Below are 27798 nucleotides of genomic sequence, written 5' to 3' on the forward strand. Positions count from 1 at the left end.
TGCTTCTGCATCCATGTGTCATGGCTGTAGTGTTGCTGCGCTGATTCCTGGTGAGCTGGCTATGGAGCAGTTTCTTAAATTCAGTTTTGAAGCTTTCAGTGCACAACTTTCCTGGCAGGCAGCCCCATTTATTTTAGGAAGCAACCACCCCCGGCAAAAGCCACTGAGGCACCTGCAATTGCCGCCTTATTTTCCCCTTGATCTTCTTCTGTGACTGCCTCCCTCCCTTTCCCCATGTCCCACCCTCGAGTTCACGAGCCTTTTCCTGCTTACTCAGAGATGAGTCACAGGTGAAGACATCGCTGAGCTGCTCCCAGAAGCACCAACTTCTGACGACTCCCGGGCGTGAGCAGGCAGGGTTCGCGGCCAGGTGAGGCGGTGGGCGGGGCCGGTGCTGGGTGGGCGGGGCCAGCAGGTGAGGGGCGGTCCTGTGCCCTCCTCCCCCAGGTAAGCGGCGCCGGGGGATCCGGCGGGACTCAATCAGCGGTCCAGCCCTGGATGCCTGGACGGGGAGAGATGAGGACGCGGCGAAGGTACGTTTGCGTCGCGGCGTTGGGAAGCCCAAGCCGGTCCTCTCTTCTTCCTATCTGCTGGGAGCGGAAACCTCCCCGCTCCCTTCCTCTCTCGAGTTTCTCAGTGACTCCTTTGTTTGCAAAGACTTCGGGCAATACAAATACCAGCGTCCTCTTGGGAGCTGAGTTCAAATCCAGGGAGCTGCTGTTCTACCTGTTGAAATGGGTTTCGGTGGGCTTCGACCGTTGCTTCGTGGTGGGTCAACTTTTTGGAGACCTCTTCCTCTTCCTCCGCCTGCATTTCCACTTCCTTCCTGCCTTCTCCGGGGCTGCTTTTCCCAGGGAGCCCCTTCTCCCCGTTCCCCGGGTCTTTCTCTTCCTGGGGTGTAGATCCAGGTGTGTAGGTCCGCTAGCGCCGCGCCCTTTGACATTTGCATCTCTTAGCCCGAGAGCAGCAACTCCCTTATCACCTCTCAAGATCGCGGCGACTGAAAGGGGCTGGGGTGAGGGGCGGGAGAGAGAGACGGAGACACGAATGAAGCCCCCCCCCCCTCAGTTTGCTTCTGGAGTCAACTGGCAAAATCAACGGGGGGGGGGGGAGAGCATCGCAGCAACCTGTTGAGTCTCTGCCCTGCCCAGCAACTCCACCCTAGGTATTTATTTCATTATCTGTGCTTGATAGTTGGAGAGATTGCCATTCTATACAGAAAAAATTCACCCCATCTCTTCTGGATATTGATGGTTCCCCTGACCACAGCACCTGAACCTTGGTGTGTGTGTGTTTAAGTCTTCTTTTAGTGAAGACACCCTAAAGCTGTTGGGTAGGCTTTGTATGCTAGATGAATTTCAAACATGTACTGGTTGCCTGTGCATCATGTTGTACCCATTACCGAAATGACCAAGCCTACTCAATAATGTCCTGATTCAGTCAAGCAAAGATGGCCCTTGATGTCCCTTCCAACTCTGCAATTCAGTGATTCTAAGATAGGGTTTGCAGGTACCTTCTCTCATCTGGGCATTGGGCAGACCAGACCTCCTTAGCTTCGGCAAAATCGTGACCTCATGTGCCTTGAGCACAGATACCTTGGGGAAAACTTGGATACGTAATACCCATTTCCCTCTCCAAAGTTCCTTCTGTGCCAATCCTTACATGCTGTCCTTGTTCAAGTGTCCTCTCTTAAAATACTTCTGTGGAGATTGCCACATATGTGAGCAAATACTCAAGGAGGAGAGGTGGGGAAAAACCTTCCTAAAAACCTGGCATTTCTTTTCCTTCATTATGCAACCCCCAGGACTGCAGTTGATCTGCCAATCAGATTTTTATTTGCAGTTTACAAAGGGTTTGCAGCAGCTGTGTGGAGCTTGCTGTGTAGAAGACGCTGTGGATGACATCAGCTGAACGATTTGTGGTGGCTTTTGCCATCACTGAGTGCAGGGCATGGAGTGGAACGGTTTGTCTGCCCCAACACACCATGTACAGAGAGAGTGCCCTTTTCAGTGAAGTGCCCAAAGCTGATCGACATGTGACATCCACAGGTATCTTGAGCTCATGCAGCTGGCCAAGAGCTGCCTGAAAAATGCTACTGCTCTAAGCACAAGGTTCTTATGAGCACAGATGTGCACTAAGGATTGTGGACTGTGGAGTTCATGGAGTGTGCTGGACCAGCTTAGACAAAAGTTCCACTTGATCTCTCAGGCATGGTGATAGCTACAGTCAGCTTCTGTTGGATATGAACTTGCTTGTCTGACTTCTCCCCATGATGATCAAAAACCCTTCCAGTGTGGTGTAGTGGTTAGGAGCGGTAGATTCATAATCTGGGGAACCAGGTTCGTGTCTCCGCTCCTCCACATGCAGCTGCTGGGTGACCTTGGGCCAGTCACGCTTCTCTGAAGTCTCTCAGCCCCACTCACCTCACAGAGTGTTTGTTGTGGGGGAGGAAGGGAAAGGAGAATGTTAGCCGCTTTGAGACTCCTTCGGGTAGTGATAAAGCGGGATCTGAAATCCAAACTCTTCTATCAACATAAACAGACCTGCCAACATTCTCTCTAGCTCTTTGGGAAATGGGCTGAAACACAAGTTTCACTGGCTAAAAAAGCATTCACTCTAATCTTAGCTATTTATTGCTAGTAGCATTGCCTGGTAGTATACTATAATCAACTGAAAATGGTGAATATAACTGCAACGGTTATGAATGTAGATGGTTATGAACAGAAATGATCCTGCCAAATTGAGCCTTGTTTCCATTTTAGTGCATTGTCAACTGGCAGCCGCTCTCCAGGGTGTTATAGCAGAAAGGTGGTTTTGTCCTCAACATTCACCCAAATTTCTAGCCAAACTACAGACAGAGGCAGGCGCCGCATGTGAGCTTCATGGCTGAGCGGGGATTCAAACCCCGGTCTTCAAGGTCCTAGTCTGACACTGTAGCCATGACACCACACTGGCCGCATTAGTGGCCATAGTCTAAGTATTAAACTACATGTGATGGCAGCAGATCATGTACAGACCCCTTTTACTCTGATTCCCCTCCTCAATTTGGGGCAATTTAGCCACAGCTGTAGAAGCGGCCCTGCAAACATGCCCCCTTTCTTCTTCTCCCCATATAAACTCTGTGATTGGGGCAAATCCATGTTTTAAACACATGAATCTATTGCTGCCATGTGTACTTTGAGCCTTAACTGCTCTTTTGATCCATAAATACTCCTTAGCGCAGGAATGCAAGCATTCACAGGCATTTTACAATATACAGTATATATAATGTTATAGTCCTTTAACAACCTCGCTAAGCCAGGTTAATGCAAGCAATTTTATCATGAATGAGAACAGGCTTACAATCTGGGTGTGCATCTGTTACTTTTCTTGTATTGGTTTAAGAGAGGAAACAAGTTGACTGTTAGATTTGTCTCCCACAAATTGCTGTACCTGTTCTGTTCTGTGAGTAATGAACACATCATTGTTTATGTTTTAAAAGAAGCCTGAAATGATAAAAATATTTACAACCCGATTAAGAAATTAGTATTTTGGGATATGCTCAAGGAAAAACCTGGTACCTTTTGAGCTTCTGCTGAAAAAATGTTTTGTGCAGTCTTCTGAAATGTAATCGGCCATCTGCCAGATGAGACGCAGACCTGGAAACTGCTAGATAACAGCAAGGCAGGCTGATTGAGCTGAGTGTTTCAACATTTGAGCTTATGAATCCAGCTGTTTAAATCATTGCAGGATTTGTTTAGCTATGAACATGAAATTATGATGTCAGTTTGCTAATCCAGAGTGAGTGCTCTTTCCTGATGAATAACCTAAATATATCTGCATGAATTCATTTTCTGGAGAAGTAGGCATGCTAAGGAGAGCTTGATATTTAAGGGAAGATCGGTTAGCAGTACCGCCTCAAGCTGGAGAATATTATTTGAAGATTAGTGTCAGCTGCTACCAAGGGCAAAACTAAACTGACTGTAGCAGCATTGTAGTCTTTGCTACATGGGTGGAAATCTACAGCAAATGAATGCTAGGCAGCTATTCCAGACTGAAACCAATTTGACCTGAAATCCAACTGAAATCTGCTGTTGTCATATCTGCTCAGAGTTGCCTCCCCGTTCTGTCCTTTGCCCGGATCCTTTAATGTTCAACGGATTCTATACCGCCTTTTATGGTTTGTTTACTTCCACGCATGTCAAAAGTGCCTTGCAGTGCAATTAGAGATGTCAAAACAGTTCAGAGAATGGGGTTCATTATCGTGGTCTCCTGTGGATGGCTGCCTCTGCAACGAAGCCAAAAGAGGAGGAAGAAAGAAAAGAAGCTGTTGTACAGTACAAGCGCAGCCCATTAATTCCTCCGTGATGGTGCTAGCCAACTGAAATGTGGCCATTTTTCTTAATAGGAAACTTTGAATTGGATGCAGACACAAAGCTACCTCTTCTAGCTGCTCTTTATATGTGGGATGCTTCACTAGAACCTAGTTGTGATGGAAAAGTTCACTGCACCTAGGGAGTTCTGCATGCGTTCCTTCGCACGTATCCACATTTTCACCTACAGTTGTTAGTCAGCTCAAGTGTTTGGCAAAGCCTTGGGCTGCTTTTCCCCTATCAACTCATAACAGGTTCTCGGGGCTGGATAGGCCAGTCCTAAACCTGTGTACACAGCAGGAAGTTGTAATGAGTTCAGTGGGACGAAGTTTCTAGTAAGCATATGGTTAGGATTGCAACTTGACTCTATTGGGTAAGGACAAGGAGAAAAACAGGCTAGCTTGGGCTTGTTTATGGATTAGGGTGAAACTTTCCACTTTCTACTAATCTTGCCTTTCTAAGATAAATTAGAGCCAAACTAGACACGCCACATAGCTTGCCCTTTTACAGTTGGTTTTACAAAATAAATAGCAAGTGTGTTTCCTCTCATTGTGAATAGCAGGTGTAGTGTGTGTGTGTGTGTGAGAGAGAGAGAGAGAGAGAGAGAGAGAGAGAATATCTATTGGATCCCATGAATCTTTGATGTGGATAGTTCTCCCATTTCTGTAAGGAGGAGCTGCCAACATGTGACAAAACCTTAACAGGAAATGGTCTAACCCTGACAGCAGACTTATTTCGGCTCTCACTATATGCAGATCCTTTCTCCCACACCTTGAGGCAAAGACAAAATAGAGGATTGTATTCTCCTCTACGCATTGGGCCAGTAAGAAATGAGAGGGCCCTATGGTTGTCATAGATGCCATGAAGTCTCAAGTCTGCCCATCTAAAGCAGCCTTGGAGTGAATGTTGAAGACCCACAAGACAAATGTCTTCCAGTTCTCCAATATCACAACTGTTACTTGCTAGTACTCTACCAGTTATGTTTAGTCAATGCTTGTTGATGTATATTTTGATACATCAGTGTCGGTGGCTGGTAGGCAGGAGGAAAGGCTTTGCAGAGAACCTTGTATAGTAAAGGATAAACGCATCTCTCTCTCTGTCTCTCCTTTGAAAATTGCACATAGAAAGCTTTGGGCTTCTGGTGTTGTTTACTTATTCTCTGGGCCATTTCAAAATAATTTTTTTACCAGGGTGTCCACTGTCCACCTACAATGAAGCCATGTTAGGTTGATAGTCAACAGATGTAGGTTCACTCAGTGGCGTAGCGTGGGTTGTCAGCACCCGGTGCAAGGCAAGTAATTTGCACCCCCTAACCCGTGGATTTGCGCCCCCTAACCCGTGGATTTGCGCCCCCTAACCCCCAGATGTTGCGCCCGGTGCGGCCGGCCCCCCCTGCACCCCCCACGCTACGCCACTGGGTTCACTCACACTCTGAGGCTGGCAATACAAAGAGTGGAAGTAAGCAGCAGAGAATCATTCAGGGTCTTTTTGAGCTTTTACTGCAGGAAGCAACTGAGCAAGGGGGAGGTTTCTGGGCACTGCACCAGTGGCAGCCTTAGAACGCACCTGTGCAGACAGCACCAGTTTCCCCGAGGCACAAAAGTCAGTCAGGAATAGCTCTCACTTTCAAGTCTCTTCCTACTCCCACCCCACTAAGAACAACTGTGGAGGATTTGGATGAGGGGAAGTACAGGATGTTTCCAATGTCCCCACCAGTTCTCATAAAATCATAACATGTTTAGGTGTGCAGTAGCACCTGGGGCACCTAGCTAATGCCACAGAAACTGTGCCCACAAACAAAGTCACACAGCAAGAAGGTCCAGCGCCGAGGGCCTTCTGGCAGATCCCTCCCTGCGAGAAGTGAGGTTACAGGGAATCAGGCAGAGGGCCTGCTCAGTAGTGGCGTCTGCCCTGTGGAACACCCTCCTATCAGTTGTCAAGGAAAGAAACAACTATCTGACTTTTAGGAGACATCTGAAGGCAGCCCTGTTTAGGGAAGCTGTACACTGTATTGTGTTTTTAATATTCGGTTGGGAGTCACCCAGAGTGGCTGGGGAAACCCAGCCAGATGGGCGGGGTGGAATTGATAAATTACCATTATTACTATTATTATTATTATTATTATTAATAATAATAATAATAATAATAATAACATTACTACTTCTATTATTATTAGTGAATCCCACCCTTCCAATTAACATTTAAAGGTTCTCCCTAGACCTGAAATTTTAGCAGGTTTCTTATCTAGGGTACCTTTCTCATGTCTGCTGTTTTCAGACTAGTTTTCCTCATAACAAAAAAGGAGAACCGATTACTCCTTTTTTAAAACTAACCTCAAAACTGTAAACACCATCCTCGCAGGAAAACCATGGCAGTTATTCACCACCTTGGAAGGGTTTATGATGCCTGAAAACTCCATCAAATTCTGCCCAAAAAAAGTACAGATGCGATGCTGATAATACCAAGGTTACAAGTTTGACTCACTAATATGGGACAGCTCCCTCCCTCCCTCTGTGCATCTGAAGAAGGCCAGCTGAGAAAGGAACATGGGAAACAACCCTCAACCTGGGCAAACCTCAAGTTGTTTTACAATCTCTCCCTGCAATTGTGTGAAGGCGATTCCCCAGGCAGCTGCATTTCTAGACATTTATTAGCTAGCATTCTGTATCACAAAGGGAATCATCAGGCACACAAAGGTAGTGGAGATGTCCTTGGTTGCAATCTATTTGGAGGAAATTATTCCATTCTTCCATTCTGCTTTGCATGACTGTGCTCTCCAGGGTGGCCTCTTTTAAGAGTTACTGGCCACAAGAAAGCCCTGTAGCCCTTCCCTTTGGTATTTTTATTTGTCAGGAATCTCTAATCTATGGGAGCTGTGCTCCTTTCCTTCCTGAAGAGAACACCAGTTGCTCCTATTTTGCTGTAGCAGGGCCTGCAAAACAGGGAAGGCTAGTCTTGATTTTCCCCCCATTTAAAAATATTTATTTTATTACTTATTCCATAAAATGTATACACCGCTTGACTGTTAAAAAGCAGCAACAACCTCAAAGTGGCTTACAAAAATATAAAACCAAAAAAGTTAGGAATTTTCCCCCAGGACATTAAAACATATAAGAAGTTAAAATACTAAAAGCAGATTAAAATTCACATCAGCATTTCTAAGCATCTGGGTAGGCCTGTCTAAACAGGAATGTTTTTCGCTGTACTCCTGATGCTCCATCATCAGGGTCTAATGATGGAGTTCTTGCTATGTTCTGTTCACTTCCCTTGTTTCCCAGCCTGTGTGTGTGTAAGACTCTTAACTGAGACATTCTTCTGGTATACACTCATAGAATCACAGAATTGGAAAAGAACATGGGGGTCATCTAGTCCAACCCCCTGCAATGCAGACATCTTTTGCCCAACATGGGGGCTTGAACCTATGACCTTGAGATGAAGAGTCTAGCTAATGCCACATTCACAAGATCCAACCCTTGTACTCTGCACAATTAATTAATCTGGAAAAAAGAACTATCACTGATATTGTATATTCTATCAAAAATTGAATTAAAATCTTGATGAACTTTGAGGTCAACCAAATTCCCAAATATTTAAAACTACTTTTATGCTCGTTTGTTGTTGCATCTTATCTACCATTTCTTTATCCATATTTTTAATTAACATTTTTATCTTTTTTATATTTAATTTAAAACCTGCTACTTGTCCAAATTCTTCAATTTCCTCTAATCCTTTCTTAGCACTGACTAACGGTTCTTCTGTTGTTAGTACCAAGTCATCGGCAAAGGCTTTAACTTTATGTTCCTTTCTTCCGACTGCAATTTTTTTAACTTCTTCTGTTTTCCTTATCCTCATCAGGAGGACTTTGAGTACCGATATGAATAGTAGTGGTGACAATGGACACCCTTCAGGGTCATCAAGTTTTAGGAATAGCTTGTCATGGCTTTGTGTATCACACCTGTAATCTGTATTCCAGCAGCAAAGGAAAACGGCTGTGGAAAAGCTGACAAAGAGCCATCACTTTTTCTTATTTTCCAAAAGCTGGCTGTTATTGCTTATTTTGATCGCCACATATTTTCTGATTTCCAGAGATGTCTCCCAACTCTTCAAGAGCCCAGCTGGAACAACTGCATATAATTTGAAATTTGCTAGCCAATCGTTGCCAGAGACAATCAGCTTGATTTTCATTTTGCAACTATATTCTAGAACCATCAGGCTAGAACCTCCTTTGGCTTTACTGAAATGATAGTTCAAGATGGTGGGTACCTGAAGGAGGAGGAATTGCTCAGCTGCCAGCTCTAGGTATGGGACAAATGTTAACATTGCAGTTTTCAAGTGGTAACCTGCATGTCAGTGCAAAAATCTATCAAGCGCCAGCTCCTCTCCGCTTGGTACATGTTAATGAAAAAGCTGTAGGGGGTATTCCTGCCGCTGAACAACACATTATATGCGTGCCAAGTTAATCAAAGGGAATTGCTTTTGTTCTGATGAAGCTATAAATAAATAACGAATGCACATCTGCCCAAATTTAAATTAGGAATAGTTTTGGATCAAATATAGTTGAGTGCATTTGCCTGGGACTCCTTTGGGATGTCAAGGATTCAGTTAAGGCAGTTTTTATCACGGAGAGCTGGTGAAATGTAAGAAATTGCCTTATACTGTCAGACTGTTGGTCCATTCTCGAGTAAAGGCCAAAGCCCTGAGGTCCACTAATTGGGTGCAAAGCAGTGTATTGAGGAAGGCGGGGGATGGCATGACTTGCACTTGGAATTAAGGAGCAGAATGTTCCTGAGCATATGCTCAGGCACGAAATGTGGCCTTAAGAGCAGAGGCGAGCGCACAAATTCATACAAAAATCCACTCCTGCTCCTCCACCCCAAGTCTGATGTCAGCAACCTAATTGGGGAGTGGGGGGGAGGAGGAAGCCATTTTGTTCCTGCTGTTGTGAAACCATCCGGCAACAGAAGCCCCTGACGCCCTCCTTGAATTTGCTACCACAAGATGTTGTGATGACCACCAACTTGGTTTAAAACAAATTCATGGAGGATTAATCAATCACGCATTACAAGTTGCAGTGGTTAAATATTGGCTCCCATTACCACTGTCAATATGCCTCTGAATAATGGGGAACGAGAATGGGAGAGGGGCCTATTGCATCCATGGCAGGCTTTTTGTATCTGGGTGGGTTACTAGGCTGGCCTAGATGGGCCTTTGGTCTGATCCAACAGAGTCCTTCTTACATTCTTACTTGCCAATCCTACTGCGAACCACCCAGTCAATCCCAATCTATGTTCTACCCACCCCTGACCAGGGCTGCTACTGAACTTCTTTTCTAGCCTCCCTGCCTGAGACTTGTCAATGGAGTGAACCTGGGACATTCAGCATCCAAGACGTGTGCCTCTGGCCCTGAACTCCGGCCCATTTGCCTACTCTTTGTAAGGCTAAGCGTACTGAGTTAAATCTAAGCTCCCTGATTCAAATTGCACTACAACCGCTAATGATGTGCCAAACCTTGGGGAAAGCATGATCCACAATGCAGGGATGCTGCAAACCTACCTTACAGGTAGGTTGGAAGAATAACTGAGCAAATTTATGCGAAGTGTTTAGATTGCTCCAAAATGTAACATAAACACTAAATATTATCATAATCCATTAGCTAAATGGCACCTGTTTGTATAGCAGGTGGTATTTTCCATTGTGTTTTTAAAAGGGGATAGTGGCGCTATTCCCCCCCCCCTTTTTTTATTCCATTGGAGGAAAAGCAGCAGCAGCCCTGGAGTAGTTCTTGGATTCTTGCGGCTTCAAACTGCCTCTGCTGAACTTGTACTGTACATTCCTTCTCTCCCCCACTCTTCCGCTGTCGAAAATGTTTTGAAGTCTGTTTTGCTTCACGAGAACCGCGAGCAAATCGGGGACCCAAGGGAAAAAAACCAAATAGCTACCGTTTCGATCTTGCTGGATTGTGAAACGAACCACAGCAGGTGGGATGGGACTGTATATGCTTGGGGAAATTGCAATTCCCAACGGTTCATGGGGATTCTCATTTAACTCAGCATATTCAAGAGCTGCTTTCGGAGGCAAAGCTTTGGAATGAGCACCGTCCCAGCAGAGCCAAATTATCACCAGCCCTTTAGCCTGAGTCTCGACAGCTGAGGACCAGGGGAAACTGTTTGGTGAAATGAAAGACTTTGGGGATGGCAGCAACACTTGCTAGCCTCCAGATGTCTGCCTGTCGCTCGCCAGTATTTGTGACAGTCAAGCCATCTGCACCGATAACTGCGAGAACTACAGAAAGACAACAGGAATGTAAAATGTTGACAGATCTCGCACGAGACCTGTGCCATTTAATTGTTGCATGGGATGGAGTTTTGTAGCAGGCCTGGCTTTTCTGCCATAGTTAAGGTAAGAGAAATTACATCTGTCAAAGTTCTCCTTTGTACACAACTGTTAACAGATACAGGAGCCTTATCATATGTAGAATTGGCAACTTAAAGTGTGCCTCCCCACACATCCGTAGTGAATCTTCTAACTTGTTAGTATTAATTAGCTGGTTTAAACCAATCAGCCTCACCAACCTAACTGTTTCTGTGTTATAGTCTTGGCCCTAAATTTCTTAATATGGTTCAGGAAAAGAGCTGGTCCAAAGTGCAGATTTTTCTGTCCTTGCGCACTCATTTTAATAACTCTCTTGATTCACCATGTTGCAATCTCTTGTGATTCTTCTGTAGAGCATGACTCCTTGTTTTCTGATCAGAATGACCAAGAAGCCGTTTGGGTCAGGTTTCCCCAATTCTCTCATATGCTAGATATCCTTTGGGACTAGCAAACTGAGCAGGACACAAAGTGTTGTTTCAGTTATGCCTACAACTGGGTCCGCACCCACACACTTTTGTCACGCTTGCTTTGTTTTGTTACTTGCCGTTCCAGAACAGACCACTTCCTGTTTTTCCTACATCTGCTGGAGTGTCAAGCTTGGGTTTTTAATTAAAGAGTAAATTTGAACAATTGCACGCATACACCAAACCACCGCCGCACAAGGATTTGCAGAGTATATATGCATGCTTTTGGAGAATAGGCACACCAGGCACACATAAACTGTTTAAGCATAAGGAACTTGCCCTTTTGCATTTCCACTGAAGCGTTGCACAAATACTGATGCCTAATGGGGCTGGCCCTACCATTAGGCAGAGGAAAGCGGCAGCCTTGAGCAGCTGATTTGGGTTGTTGTCAGGAAAAGGCAGCAAATTGTCAGCTATTTAATTTATTATGACTGCATTTTTACTGCCAAGGAGGTTGAGAGGCACTTGTGGGATTCTCTGCCTCAGGTGCCAAAATAACTTGGCCCCTCTTTGGTGATGTGAACCTTGACCAGTGGGGAGAGGTTTCCATTTGTTGCTTCACCTCAGGCAGCAAAATGTCATGGGCTGGCCCTGATCACTAGCTGAGATATGGGCTCTCCTTCCTTGTGCCAACATGACAGATTGTAGAAAAATCAGCCATTCTGGAAACTCACACTGATCTGTGTAACAACCTGTGTAACAAGAGAATATTAAACTGAGGGGGAAAGGGGGGGGACCCAATATTTTAAGGAGGTTTAGAGAAGCATGCTTATGCTCAACTATTTGGTCTGTCGATCTTTCTCTCAGCCTGGTGGTATTTGTTTCACCGATTTCCTGTGTGTAGCCACCAGGTGAAGCAAGGTAGACTAAAATGCTGTGGGTTGCTTTTTGGGTTGCTGTTATGCCTTGAAGAGAGGCAGCAGAGCAGTTAGGTAGCTTTAGACTCTGGACTCTATTGTCTTCCACTCACCCCCTCTGTAAATAGCATGGTATGGTGTATTGATAAACCACCTCTTGGCCCCAAAGAAATATACAAGAAAGGTACAATAAGTAAAAGACATAAATGAAAACCATATAAAATAGCTGTTGTTCTCACTGAGGTTTTTTATGCATTGTATTTTTTTTGTATTACTTTGCTATGGTATTGTGTATTACTTCAGAATGTCCTAAGCGAGTCCTACGCTCTGTGTGCTTTATTGGGGGGGGGGGCCCTACTCATTCTGCAGAGTGAGGCCCTGGATTTCTGCCCCAGAGTCTCTTGCCCAATAGGCACCACTGCAGGGGAGGGATGCACCTTTCTTCCTGTTGTGGTGGAGCAAACGTATTATGATTCGTCACTAAGGGAGTATAACACCGTGAGATGTGCTGGGAATCTCTGGCAGAGCCGTTTGACCACTCCTCTTCCTCTATGCTGCGCTGTTCTTTCCCTCCAACCAGATGGCACCTGATGCCTCGGGGGACTGGCAATGGGCTAAGGTAGCCTTTAGTCCAAGCGCCGTTTCTCTGATCCAGACAGCCAGTTGTGAGATATCTGGCCGTTGTTTCCTGCCAGTTTTGCTTCAGTTGCCTACTTGAAATTCATTGGAAGGTTTGGGCTTGATTCCCACTCTGCACCATTTGGTTCTCCCAGAAATGCGAAGGCATGGAGGCAGTTTTGAAACTGAACTCTGGAAAGACATTCCATTTAAGTAGGTCCCAGGGTCAGAAAGCAATATAAAAGTGGGGTTGTAGTTAGTTTTTGGTGCCAGTCTGGGACATTTTGCTCCCTGAAGCAGAGGGGTCTTCTTCCTCATCCCCACCCCACCAGGGCCAACACTTAAAAATCTATACCTTGGCTTTCTAGAGCAGATTCAGTAGCCTTTCTTGCTCTGCACCTGTGTTTAGGTGTACCTGAGAAGAGCCCTGCTAAGTCAGACAATCAATCTAGTCCTGCATCCCGTTTTGCACGGTGGCCAACCAGATACTACTAGGGATCCCAAAAGTAGGGCATGAAGGCGACCTCTCTGGTTACCTAATCCTACCACGTGCAGTAGCTCTGAGAGAATCTACCTCCAGAATATTCCTCCTTTTGGGACCATCCTATGAATGATCTACTGTTTCTGGAGAGGGTAGGGGCAACCTATAAAAGACTGACACATTCCCAAGACAACCTCATTGCGTGCATTAGCAGAAGAGCAGTGTAAGCTTGTTTGGGGGCTCTTCTAGACGAAGATTTCCCTTTAAAAAACATACATTCCAGTTCTTATCTTAACTGATCCTGGGACTTAAAGTCTCAGACCTGTTGTCAGAGTTGGCCCACATGAGGCAAGGTGAGGCAATCGCCTAGGGTGGCAGGACCCACAGGGACAGCAGATCCTGATGTAGATCTTTATTTCTTTCTCCGTGGTTTCTGATGTAGATTTCCACTCACCCCATCTTCCCTGGCAGGGTGTGTGTGTATGTGATTATGTAGTTTGCTTCAGGCTCCAAATGCCTTAGGTCAGGCATTGGTAGATCCCCGAATGTCCGTGGTAGGTCACTGGTAAATCACTGGCTCCCCCAAAGCAGCTCAAAAAGTTTGCCCTGCACCCCTAAGAAACGGTGCTCAACAACTTTGACCTGAACCCCCCAAAAGGGGGTTCACTGCCAGTTTGAGTAGATCGCAGTCTCTTGGGAGTTGGCCATCCCTGTAATGCCACCCTCTCCAAAGTTTGCAAGTTAAGACGCCGCCTAGCACTCCTGTTCCGAACTGGCAAGCGCAGCCTATTCAATTTGGAACTTTGGAGCGACTGTCTCTCTTGGCAGCCCGCGGGGTCCCTTTGCACATCACAGCTGCTTTGGGGCTGTAAAATGCACCGGAGCAAAGGAAAACCAGGGAGCTACAAAGGGCAAGGCTGCTGCCGTCTGCTCAGAGAGGCTGTGAAGACAGGACAAAAGTGGCTGCCGCTGCCGCCCGTCTTTTCTCACACGGGGTCGAGCGCCGGCGAGCTTTCTGTTTGACTGAATGAGCACACACGGCACTCGAGCACGAGGTTAGCCTGGAGGAGGTGCTCACAATAAACACAGCTGTCCACAGAGCACACAGACATGGGCTGTACCACTTCAGATGCAGGGGAGAGCAGCCACAGGTAGTTCCCCCTCCCTTCCGGGTCCCTTGGTCTAGGGAACCACCTCCTGGGGGTGTCTGAGCACAAAACTGATGTGCAAATGCATCTGGCAGGGATGCAGGCGAGAGGCACTGAGGCACCCTGAGCAGCCTGAGCAAATCTAGGGCTTGGTCCTAGCCAGAGGGGACCCACTGAGGGCGCTGGCTTAGCAGGTGCCCTCATCTCCCAGGTCTGAGCCTGACTCTTAAGAGGCAGACAGAGCACTGGAGGGGCCAGGAGGAGGTGGCTCGGTCCCATGGCTGCAAAACTCTTCAGGTAGGTGCCCCTTCCCCTCCCTCCCCACAGGTTTTCTTTTGTTTGGCTGAGCAGTTGTTTTTGTATTGTTCTTTGGAAAAGAGGTGGGAAATCCATTAGGGCTGCGCTGGAAATTCACCTGTCAGAGCTAGCAGCAGCCAGAGCTTCCTCTTTAATCCAACCGCTCACATGGACATGGGGGGTGGGGTGGGGGAGGTTTGAAGTCATGAATTGCATAGATGCAAGTTTGCCACAGGCTCTTGAGTCTTCTGAAAGCCTGCCTTTTAAAATCAGAGTGGGTTCCCATTTCTCTTCATTCCTAAAAGTGGCTGATGGAATGAAGACACAGAAGGAGCTTGGCGAATTAAAGCTTTCTGCTTCTGATGCAAGCAGCCAGGATATCTGAAGCCTTTGGAAAATTGCTGCTTCCTTGCTTTTAAAGTATCTGTACTTTCCCTCTACTCCTATAGTCTAATGTTGGAACATCCAGGAGAGAGAATCTATGTCTCACTTTCTGATCGCATTCTTTCAGTGGCTTGCCCTACTGCTTATTTAATGGATAATTGTAGTTTGTAGAGCTTCTGGAATTTTATGTGACTTCCTTCCCTTTGAAATGCAATTGTTAAATGACTGAGGTAAAATAGCCTGCCTCTTATTTGCCATGAAATGCATAAGAATGCGAGAGAACAATTCTTATGTATACGTGTGTGTACACACACAGACACACATGCCTGACTTGTGTCCTCCTATAAACAATTTGATAAACAGCTCTAATTTTTAAAAGCAGTTTTAAATGTTTAAACTGTAGCATTGTTGTGTTTTGTAGTGTTAATTCCTCTGCCTTTTACTTCAGAGGGAGACCAGAATCTATGAAAATAAAATACAAACTTCACAGGACCCTCATTTACAGACACGGAGATGCTTAGCATTACTTAAGTGTGCCCCCCCCTCACTTTCATGGAATTCAATGCATCTCTTGCTTAAAACATTGATAATTGAATATTTGTTATTTATATTCTTGCAAGCCCAGAAAATGTTGGAAATGTGTGAAGAATAAATAGAATGTGATGGTGGTGAGAGGAGTAAACTGAGAAAGAAAGCAAAATGTTTTCAAAGGCATCAAGGCATTCTTTATTCTTTGCATTACACCGGTGGTCCTGCTCTGTTTGACATGTGTGGTTGCATGAGTCCTTAACCATTGCTGGATCATGTCCTAATTTATTCTTTAGCAAGCAATTTCAAAGCACTCATCTGGCAGGCAGGATGCTCCCATAGCACGGGGGGGGGGGGTGTTTTTGTTTTTCTTACAAAGTTTCTTCACAAAGTTTTCATACTGTTCAGATGTTAACATTTTTGCTATATTCTACACCTGAGGATACTTACTGTTACCTAGTTTTCAGCATATTTTCAGGCACAAATGCAATATTAATTCTTTTAAAAGGATGGTTGAGGGCAGTGTCCGATGAGCTAAGAGCTTTATGGAAAACGGGATCATGTGGGAGGCAGTCTTCTGTATCTGTCATAGTCTCTCCAGAAACTCCACCTGGATTTACAGCTTAAAGAATCAATAGCTGCCCCGAGAGCATTGATGCTACCATTCTCTAAAGAGCAACTGATGCTGAACACACACCCTCCTATATACTATATCATTGTATGGGATCCACTTAACGGCCATCAGAACTAAGTGCCTCAACACCAGGCCCCTGAGGGTCAGTGGACCCACACAGAATTGGCAGGAATAGTTAATGGCCATTGTGGCAGAGCAATTATTATGACAACCTGTAGGTTTGTGTTGTAACTGTAAATTTGGCCCAGGATGTTACATTAGCACAAAAGGCTGGTTTGCTGCTATGGCACCAGTAACACAACTGCCATTCCATCACAAGGCCTCTTATTTTTCTCACAATAAATTTTCTCATTAATTTGTTGGAAAGGGGAGAGTTGGCACAGGCTAGGATTTAGGGATGACTTCACTGTAGACTCCTGCAACAATGGTTTTGGCACAGCCCTATGCACGTTTTGAAGAATAGCAATTTTATAATTAACGATGATTGGCATGGGAACTTTCGCCTCGAGATGGAAGTGCGCATGATGCTGAAACTGTCACTTGAAGGCGCATGTTTGTGCAAAACCTTAAAACAGCTGGAGTGGGGGACGCGCCAGGATTGCAGCATGGTGGGCTCTATCCATGACCACCATCTACAGTTCTATGATCCCAGTGAAGGTTCTTCCTCTCCCCCAGGCTGCTGTTAGTCCCAGAAAAGTGTTCCCATGGGCGCCACTTCTGTTACACTGGGAGCAAGTCCTTCTGGCTGCTCTTGTAACTGCACACAGAGAAGGGGCCACGGCTCAGTGGTGGAACATCTGCTTTCTGTGCTGAAGGCCTCCGGTTCAATTCCCATCAACTCCAGATAAGACTGGCACTCAGCTATACAGCAGCAAATAAGGTGTTTTGAATATGTTGTAAAGTGCAATATACAAATGTGACACAAGATGGCGACCGTGAGCTCTGCCAAATTCAAAGTATTTTTCAAAACGTGTTGTTTTTTCAACGCATTTTCACAGCATTTTTTATATGTGTGTAGGTTCCACCTTGGAAGTACACAAATAATCCGGCTCTTACAAGACAGGGAAAGTACAACTTTGCATGTGAACCCCCCCCCGACCCCCTTTTCTGGTTCTTTCACTTTCCTGTAGCAAATTCTTATCTTTGCCTTGCAATTACATGGCAGGTGGCTCTCTGCCGCTATTCTCTTCCACGACCCATTTCTGCAACAGGAATTGAGTGGTCCAGGAAGAGGTGGTGGGCTTGGCAGTGGAGGCATTATCAACCCTTTGCTTTTGGCATGTTTCTGCAGTGGCATTTCAAGCCATGATACTGCTTTTAACTCATTTATTTGTCATATTATCATTTAAATCTGTTGATTTACAAATAAGTATCACAACTACACAGCAGTGTGGTTATTGCTGGCTCTCTGGAACAAGCACACTAAGATTGTTCTGTGTTAAAAAAAATTCCCCTGAATTAAGCCAGGTTATCAAACAAATGCAATTCTGTCTGCCCTCTCCAGTAAAGATCTCAAGAGTAGCATCACAAATCCGTCCCCTCCCCCGAATACCTGTTTACCCGTGTAAGACATATGAACATGCATATGTATGCATTGGCACACTAGGGAGCACCATGTTATCCTGTTTATCGCTCTGCCACAAAGTTGCCTGGCATCCTTCCAGCAGCCTTCTCAGAACTTAAGTGAGCTGGCATCTACAGTAGCAAGAGCATGAATTACGAGCAGGAAATCTCCTTAAGCTCTGAGCTCACTGGGTGGCCTTAGGCATGCCCTCCTCTCAGTCTTCGCTTTCAATCTGCGAAATGGGGATAATAATGCCAGCACTTACAGGGGTGCTGTAAGGATTACTGAGATACATGAGAAGCACTTTGAACATTTCAGGGAGGAAAGCACTATAATTAAATATTAGTGCATTATTAAATCAAATTGGTGCATGGGATGTGAATCACATATGCTACCCTGGCGAGGAGAAGAAAGTAGCTGGCAAGTATTTAAATGCTGTTTTCATGGCTTCCCTGGAGTAGATCCCTCTGGTAGATTTACTCGCTGTTTAGGAACAATCCTGAGATGTAAATTATGTCTTGGGAGTCAAGTGGGTGAATTGCTATGCCATTGAGACCGAAGGCTAGGTAGTATTTAATTATAGTTTGTTCTCCATCCCCACTGCTTAGAGAGGAGGGGGGACGTCTTTCTTCTGGGAACAAACTCCACCCCCCTCCCTCCCATACAATCTGCTGCACTGAGAGCTTTGACTCTCCAGAAGGAAATCTTAGCTCTGTATCCAGTGTTGCCATTTAATCTTCCCTGGAGGTCTAGTTAGTGCTTCTGAAGCTTGGGTTCAGAATAAAAGCAACTTCTCCTTTACAGCTTGGGGGGGGGGGGAGAGCTTATTCTGCTCCTGGGTTGCTTGGTGGAAGTGGTGCTTCTGTCCTTAAACAGAGGGCAGCACGGCACACTAACATTGGCACTGCTGCGAGCTTGTGATTTTTGTTGATTTCACTGTAGATCCAGGGGCTAGAGAGATGCTGAGTGGCTTATAGGATTTATCTGGGAGATCAAAACTACATACAGAAGCAGGAAAAAGGAAGGCCCATTTACAGGCACCCTGCTCCCCAAGTAAGTTAATTGGTGGTTTGGCTATTGCTTCTTATTTTCTGGTCATCTTCTCTGAAAAGGCCATTAAACTCACATTATGATTGCTTTTTAGCATTTCCCCTTCTAAATATGCAAATACACCTTCAGGGACTTTTCAGGTCTGGATGAAAGATCTGGTGGAGATTATGAGAAGAATAAATAGGGAGGAGACAGGAAGAGGAAGAGAAGGTTTTGATTTTTCCTTCCAGGCACTATGGCATCATCACTTTTCATCCTGCCTTTCCTCCTCCTTTACAACAGCCCTGTGGAGTAGCACTCAGGGATTATGAGTGCCACATGGCTAGACCAGCAGTCATGTGGGATCTGAACCGAGACCTCCCTGTACAGCAGCATTACCATCACCACTGCCTTTGATTTCTCTGTGCCACCTGCCCAGCCTCCCTCCCTCCGTCCTCTGCCCATGTGCAGAGTTTCAGGCTGGGCACACTCTGCTGGCTCCTACCCACCCAGAGGCCTCTTTCTAGCCTTCATTCTGGTTGATATTCTGCCCCTGCCCCCCCCCCCCCCGTCCCTCAATAAGCCTCTGATTCCCCGCTCTGCAAAAGCTCACATGGAGGCGCTTTGTTCCTCGCCCCAATCTTATCAAATGTTATGAACTTTCTGGCTTTCACGCTGCTTCTACCCTGCCATGTTATACAAGGTTTTCTGAGAGCTCTGGACATTAGTGGGGTAATGCATTTGACTAAGAAGCTCTTCACCTCCAGGGAAATACTAGGCTCTAATGCAGGTCAGCAATGATTGAAAGCTGTAATCATCAGATGTCTGCTCTGTGGCCTATGCAGAATGAGGTTAATGTGACTACTCAGTTCCTGGTGGAATTGGCCTCACTGAGCTGGGAGCATGAGAAGGGGAGAATGGAATGCTTGCAGTGGTAGGAGTGGGAAGGGAACACCCTGAATGTGCCAACAACAAACTGGAGCTTCGATTCAGAATGTATATCCAGGTTATTTTATAAACCCAAACGTTGCATCAGGGTTTTGTTTTGTTTTTTTGTTTTAAATCAATGGATTAAATTATAAACTGGGCTAGGGAACCTGTGGCCCTCTAGGTGGTTATTGGACTCCAGCTCCCATCATCCCTGACCACTAGTGATGCTGGCTGGGGCTGATGGGAGCTGGAGTCTTGCTAATGCAGGTTCCCCATCCCTGTTTTAAACAGAGAAAACTGCTAATGACAAAACAGACAAGGCCATAGCGACACAGCAAAGCGAAGCCACCATTTACCCTACACTTGGATAAATAGCACTGGGAGCAGATTTGTGACCCTGGAGCCGGGTGGCCTCTAAGGAGTAGCAGCAGCTCTCCTTCCCTCCCTCATGTATGCTGCAAATTGAATTACTCTGCTGATTAGCTTGAGGGAAACCTCTTGCAGCCGCGGCAATTAACAAAAAGGCAGCTTTCCTTTCAGACCTGATTTGGAGAGAATGGAGCCCTTAAAAAGCCACCACTCACCCATTGTCCTGAGCTTGCCTACCCAGTCTGCTTTTGACCCCTGACCCTGGGATGTCAGACAAAAACAAGGGAAGGGGCAAGGTTTCATTTGTGCTTTTTGCAGCTAGCTGGAGTCTTTGGCGGCTCTGTGATGCTCACAAGCGAAAGGAAGAACTTTCTGACGGCAAGAGCTGTTTGACAGTGGAACAGACTCCCACAAGGGGTGGTCACAGGCTCTCCTTCCTTGGAGGTTTGCATTCACTGCCTTCCAACTCTACAGTTCTATGATTGTAATGTGGCTGTCGGATGAAAACATCTATGATGAAGAAGGCTTTACATATATAGCACTAGTTAGTGAGGCAGGGTGCCAGGGACGCGGGTGGCGCTGTGGGTTAAAGCCTCAGTGCCTAGGACTTGCCGATCGCATGGTCAGCGGTTCGAATCCCCGCGGCGGGGTGCACTCCTGTCGTTCGGTCCCAGCGCCTGCCAACCTAGCAGTTCGAAAGCACCTCTGGGTGCAAGTAGATAAATAGGGACCGCTTACCAGCGGGAAGGTAAACGGCGTTCCGCGTGCTGCGCTGGATCTCCAGATGCAGCTTGTCACGCTGGCCACGTGACCCGGAAGTGTCTGCGGACAGCGCTGGCTCCCGGCCTCTTTGAGTAAGATGGGCGCACAACCCTAGAGTCTGTCAAGACTGGCCCGAACGGGCAGGGGTACCTTTACCCTTTACCTTAGTGAGGCAGGAGGCAGGGTGGCCAACAGTAGGCTGAGCCAGGGCCAAAGACAGGCAGAGCAAACTAATTCTAACTTTGCCCCATCTTCCTCTGTCTGGGTTCTAAGAGCAAGGAGGTTGCTGGCAGCCAGTGTCAACCACTAGACTGTTTGCAAATAAGGAGGCAGGCAGGCAGGCAGTGGCTAAGCGTGGTGGGGCAGTGCCTCACTTGCCCAAACGGATCAGCCTTGGGATGACTGGGGAGCAGTCACACTCTGTGCAGTGTTAGAAACTCAGTTGCGCTAAACGGCACCTTAAATTTAGGTTGCGGTTGTCTGTTTGCCAGGGTGTTGGACTCTATATGACCCTTCCAATGCTACAGTTCTACGATTCTATGGTCTTAACTACTCTGCTTGACTGTAGCTTGCTCTTACAACAGTTCATTTGTCCCAGTATGCAAGAAGGAGAAAGACACACACGGTGGAAATGGAAAGAGTATTAACTGTGGGCTACGGCAGAAGTTTTTAAACTGTGATCTGAGTTCCATTTGGGTGACTTGCTAATACATCTTACATATCTAAGATAAATACTGTTACAGGCTAACTCTGAGACAGTCAGCAGCACAACAGTTTAGCTGCTCTCACATGAAAGACTAACTGCCATAACTGTACCAACTGAAATAACTGCCTCGGGGTGTGTGACAGTACAGATTTCTATAGCCCTTGTCAGCATTAACCCATTTACTGGGCATTTTGGGTGCTTCCATCCCACAAATTGGACCCGCGGCAGTAGCAAAATGCGCCTGGGGATTTCCGAACATTGCTGCACGGGGAAACTGATTTGGAATACAGTTGGGTTTGTTTTACAACACCTGGCCAGTAAGCACCATGCTCATGTTACTCTTGATGGGCCTCTTCTGTCTTTCCTGCAGCACTGCATGCGACGCAGCACCCTCGTGCTCAGCTGGGCCACCCGTGTGGGCGTCCACACCCTTGAGGCTGTGCCAGCCCTTCAGCCGCCATGCCCTCCTGCTGCTCCTGCTCTTGTTCCCAGACCTGCCTGTGGCGTCTCCCAACCTGAAGCCGTCCTTGCCTCCCATTGTCAAGAAGAGCCCCTTTCTGGTGGCCTGGAATGCGCCAACCGCCCGGTGCTCGGCCGCCTACGGGGTGCCCCTCCGCTTGGACTCCTACAGCATCCTGGCAAATGCCCAGGAAGCCTTTATGGGCGACAACGTCACAATCTTCTACTACGACCAGCTGGGCTTGTATCCTTACTACTTGAACACAACGGTGCCGCCCACTGCCGTCAACGGTGGCTGCCCTCAGAACGCCAGCCTGACAAGGCACTTGGAACAGATGGAGAGCGACCTGACGGCAGCCATGCCCTCCAGCTCCTTTGCGGGCCTCTCTGTGATAGACTGGGAGAACTGGAGGCCCCTGTGGGTCCGGAACTGGGACAAGAAAAACGTCTATCGGAACATGTCTGTCCAGCTCGTCAGGCAAAAGAATCGCCATTTGTCGGACGCCCAGGCCGAAGTGCAGGCTAAGTGGGAATTTGAGACGGCTGCCCAGGAATTCATGTCTAAGACCCTGCAGCTGGCCCGCTCTCTCCGCCCCCAGGGCTGGTGGGGCTACTACCTCTTCCCAGAGTGCTACAACTACCACTATTTGGATAGTTTTGAGAACTTCACAGGGCACTGCCCTCCGCTGGAAGTGCAGCGCAACAACGAGCTGATCTGGCTCTGGGAGAACAGCAAAGCCCTCTACCCTTCCATCTACATGGAGGAGGCGCTGAGGACCTCTCCGCAAGGGAAGAAGTTTGTGTGGGCCAAAGTGGGGGAAGCCCTGAGAGTGGCGGAGCTGCCTTCTGCTCAACATTCCCTCCCTGTCTTTGTGTATGCCAGGCCGTTCTACACCTACACGCTGAAGGAGTTGTCTCAGGTGAGATACTTTCCCTCTTCCCCACCCTTGCTCCTAAACTGCACACGTGTGTGTGTGTAGTGTCCATGCTCTGAGGCCCAGCAGATTTACTGCTGAGCAAGGTTGCTAACATGCCTGAGTCTTAGTTAGAGCTCTTGATCAATGGTAGCCAGTGAAGGAAGGAGCCTTGTGGCAAAGAAGAATGGAAAAGAGATAAGGTGTTAGTTGATTTCTGAGTTTATCTCAGGACTGTGTGAGTTGCCGCCAACTTCACTCCTGGCCATGGCGATGCAACCAAAGAGAGGATGAGAGGGCTATTGGAAGAGACCTATTTTGTTTGGATTAAAGCACAATATTTATTGCAAACATTTCAATACCCTCTTCATCTAAAGTGACTCCACGATGAATGGCATCCTTTTTTAAAATGTAACTATTACGAGGGGTTGGAAGAGATGACACTTCCAATATTCACACACACACACACACGCCACATTCTTCCTTCACAATGTGAACATCCCTTCTCAACATACACTATTAAATCTGATACACATGGTACTAATGTTGAACATTTAATACCTGCACTCAGATTACACACCACTTTACTGGCCATGCTTGCCGTGGTTTTCTTCCCCTCCAACTACGTGCCAATTAAGTGTGTCTGTGTGAGCAATTCTCAAATATTTTGGGCCCTGTGGCAGGAGTAGAGATCCATTAGGAATCTTGATTTTCTATGGTGGTGTAATACTCAGTCATAAAAATGTTTAACGTGTGTGTGTGTGTGTGTGTGTGTGTGTGTTGTGTTGGGAAATGTTATTCCATCTCTCTTCAGGACTGGAAATTTTACTGTTTCACGAAAACCGCTTGCACAGAAAGCGAAATGGATTAGGTTTATGGTTTGACAATAAACCTACTCCTACTCATGCTCCATGAACACACACACACACACACACACAAAAACACACACACACACACACGTCTTCCCTTACACTGTGCAGTGTCATTTGCATCAAGTGAGACTGATATTCCTGTCTAGCCATTTGAGCATCAGCAGTGGCCGTATTGGGCTGTATACAATGGTGCCATTCTGCTCATGCAACAGGCTTGTTTGCTCAATCAAACTTCCTTCTCCTTTCCTCTGCAGCCCCCATGCACCCTCAAAATCCACCCAGAGGACCTTCCAGAGGATTTTATTTGGGGGGGGGGAGGAACGTGCAGGGAGAGGATAGGATGTCCTATTGTGTTGAGCAGAGTCCCATTATTGCAGCACTGGACACAATCCACATCTTGGGTGTTTGTTCTTGACTATAGCAGGAATAGAGGGTATCCAAACTGCGAGCGAATGTCAGATTCCTGATGGTCTTTGTTTTTAATTCAAAAGAAGATGGGATCTGGAAGTTGCCAGCAACTCGCTTATCCATGGGGGCAGTACCAAAGAGAAGGCAGCAGTGGAGTGTGGTGCCCTTGCTAAAGCTTTAATGAACAGTTGGGAATTGCTACCAATACTCTTGGCCATTCTTTCCCAGCCCTTGCTGCCTGTACTGACCACTTCTGAAAAACATGCATTAGAGGGCTTGATTTCATACAAGTAGTGTGTGAATTGCCTGTACGTATGTAGCCCTCATGGCTGAACAAAGAGAAATACTGGTAAATGTCTTGAAGCAGGGTGGCTAACCTGGACCTGGGCCCTCCAGATCTTACTGGATTACAACTCTCATTGTACTGACCGCTGGCCATGCAGGCTGGAGCTGAAGTCCAACAATATCTTAGAAGGCTTTGTCCCAAAGCTTCAGAAACAAGAAGTCAAAGTAAAAGAAACCCAGATTTGTAACTGTGTTTATTCAGTTGAGTATCATGATTTATACTCATGTAGAAGCTTCCTGTGGGACGCGGGCGGCGCTGTGGGTAAAACCTCAGCGCCTAGGACTTGCCAATCGCATGGTCGGTGGTTCGAATCCCCGCGGCGGGGTGCGCTCCCGTCGTTCAGTCCCAGCGCCTGCCAACCTAGCAGTTCGAAAGCACCCCCGGGTGCAAGTAGATAAATAGGGACCGCTTACCAGCAGGAAGGTAAACGGTGTTCCGTGTGCTGCGCTGGCTCTCCAAATGCAGCTTGTCACGCTGGCCACGTGACCCGGAAGTGTCTGCGGACAGCGCTGGCTCCCGGCCTCTAGAGTGAGATGGGCGCACAACCCTAGAGTCTGGCAAGACTGGCCCGTACGGGCAGGGGTACCTTTACCTTTACCTTTAGAAGCTTCCTTTCTTTATAAGCCAACTGACTCAGATCTTTGTATGTAAGGGGAACAGTTCTATGAGAAACGTTATACCAAATATATTCTGGTGCCCGACATCCACCAGAAACAGCTTAGATATTTACTGTAAACTTGCAAATTAATGTATGCTGGTTTCTGTTGTTCTAGACAGACTTGGTGTACACCATTGGGCAGGCTGCAGCCATGGGGGCTCACGGCATTGTACTCTGGGGAGACTCAGAGTATTCTCGCAACCGGGTAATTTTAATAGCAGGCCTTGAGGCTGCTTTTCTTACTCATTCTTTTCTTTTATCTCTCCTGTTTATTGTTCAGCATTAGGTTGATGGGCAAAGGGAGGAAGCAGAGGTTCCACTTTGTATGCCGGCTACTTAAAAGACTAGCAGAGTACCGTGGGGTATTTAAAATGTTCCAACTTTACACACTGCTGCTTATTCTGAAATGTTGAGCTTACCAGTCTTCTATATGCACATCTGCAGATGCACAAATTCCTTGCATGTTAAAAATAAAAATGTCAGGGAAAAGGTTTCTAGACTAGTCTTTTCCTTGACATCCTAGCTCCTGATGTGCAAGGGGTATTTAAAAAACAACAACAACCCTTTTCCTACAGTCTGAAATGCTGCACCCCGATACAGATTTGCCACTGTCATCAGAACTTTTAGCCTAGGCATTGGTATGCAGCCAGTGTTCAGGTGCTATATTTAAGTTACAGAATGAACTACAAAACCTCTCCTGTCACAGACCCTCCCATGTTATGCTAAGGGAAAAATTTTAAGGCAGAATCAACCCCTTTGTGAGGATTTTGTGGCCTCAGTCCTGTATATCTGAAGGAGCGTCTCCACCCCCCCCCCCATTGTTCAGCCTGGACACTGAGATCCAGCGCTGAGGGCCTTCTGGCGGTTCCCTCATTGCCAGAAGTGAGGTTACAGGGAACCAGGCAGAGGCCTTCTTGGAAGTGGCGCCCGCCCTGTGGAACGCCCTCCCATCAGATGTCAAGGAAATAAGCAACTACCCTACTTTTAAAAGACATCTGAAGGCAGCCCTGTTTAGGGAAGTTTTTAATATTTAATGCTGTATTGTTTTTAATATTTGATTGGGAGCTGCCCAGAGTGGCTGGGGAAACTCAGGCAGATGGGCGGGGTATAAATAATAAATTATTATTATTATTATTATTATTATTATTATTATTATTATTATTATTATTATTAAATTCCACAGGACCCCAGCCTCAGTTAGGACATTTTAAGTGCTAGTCAAATAGGAATAAACAAGTCCCCAAAACCATTAAATTCCAGTATTTTCGAATATTTGTTTAGTTTTGAATCATAGACTTTCTCTGACATTTGTAGCTCTCTATTAACTTTTGTAATAACTGTTTCCCTCGCAGACCAACTGCTTAAAGATTCAGGACTACCTGAATAGCACCTTAGGCCCTTATATTGTCAACGTGACCACGGCGACCAAACTTTGCAGCCAGAAGATCTGCAACAGCCACGGCCGCTGCGTTCGCCGATGGATGGACTCGGACAGCTACTTGCACCTCAGCCCTGACACCTTCCAGATCCAAACAGTAGCAGAGGGCAACCAAACCCGAGTGCTGGTGAGGGGACAATTGAGACGTTGGCAGGAGGACAAAATGAGAGAAGAGTTTGTGTGTCACTGTTACCAGGGCTGGAATGGAGAACGCTGCTCTGTCCGGGGGCGGGGCTTCTGGCTGCGGACAAGTGATTGGTTAATTCTTGGGGTGCTCCTGTCCACACTGTGGGGGTGTTGTTTGTGAGCCATTTGGACCAGTTGTGATACATGTGGATTTTTTGTGTGAAGCCCACAGGGGTGAAGTGAATCCCACGAGCCTCTGAATGGTGGTGAGAAGGGAAGACCAAGACAAGCATGGTGTTTGGTGACAAAGGTGTTGTGAAGTGATCTGTGGCTCCCACTGATGTTCCTTCTCCTTGTTGTGTTTCTCTGGAAAAGTGAGCACATATGGATTTTCCCCTCCAACAACTTCCATGACCTATGCAGGATTCTATTCTTCCAACACACTGAAGATTTTCTTTTAAAGTTTTGTAACTCTCTTCACCAGCATAGCTGCAGCTTTAATATTCAGCGGTGCATATTTTCCTAAACTGTGACAAGAACAGTAGTTTTCTAATTGTGTTTTTTTTAAAAGCAAAAGTTAATTCAGTCAGGATCTGATATTTATAACAGTTAAATAATGGCACAGTCACCTTTAACAGAACTGTACTGTATTTAAGCAGATTATTTATACAGAAGAAACATTTCCTACTTGAACCAGATAGGAGTCCTCCAAATGTGATTGGTACTGTCTAACTGATGTGTGTCTGTCTGTCTCTTTGTATATGTCAAGCTACCTCTCTTATTAAGCGGGGGCAAGATTAAAAAAACTTTCTAAATTAAATATTTTTCATGTGACACAGATTGACCTAGCATTTCAATATTGTCACCTACTGAAAGCCATAACCACCACTGTTCAAAATCAGTGGCTCTCAGACGTCCCTTACCACAAACCTATGGACCGTGTAAACATTGGGTGCATGGAGGTTCTTGACAGACCATAAGAGGAGCCTTTGTTTTTCAACTGTGATGGATGTGCCTGTTTTTCTGAGTGAAGTTCTGTAGTCTCAGGTGTCATGTTTGTCAGCTGTAATCTCAGGTCAAAA

The 27798-nt window shown here is 46.3% G+C and overlaps 1 protein-coding gene across 1 annotated transcript; it reads left to right on the forward strand.

Annotated features, from left to right (window-relative positions):
- Positions 1 to 397: 397 nt before the first annotated feature.
- LOC310672355 (hyaluronidase-1-like) lies at positions 398 to 27550 on the forward strand. The gene is made up of 4 exons (XM_083429449.1): positions 398 to 533; positions 21866 to 22874; positions 25268 to 25357; positions 26505 to 27550. The coding sequence occupies exons 1-4, from the start codon at positions 499 to 501 to the stop codon at positions 26895 to 26897; spliced, it is 1527 nt and encodes a 508-aa protein (XP_083285575.1). The 5' UTR covers positions 398 to 498; the 3' UTR covers positions 26898 to 27550.
- Positions 27551 to 27798: the final 248 nt, after the last annotated feature.

This window comes from Podarcis tiliguerta (genome assembly GCF_965153285.1).
Source record: "Podarcis tiliguerta genome assembly, chromosome: 2".
NCBI lineage: Eukaryota > Metazoa > Chordata > Lepidosauria > Squamata > Lacertidae > Podarcis > Podarcis tiliguerta.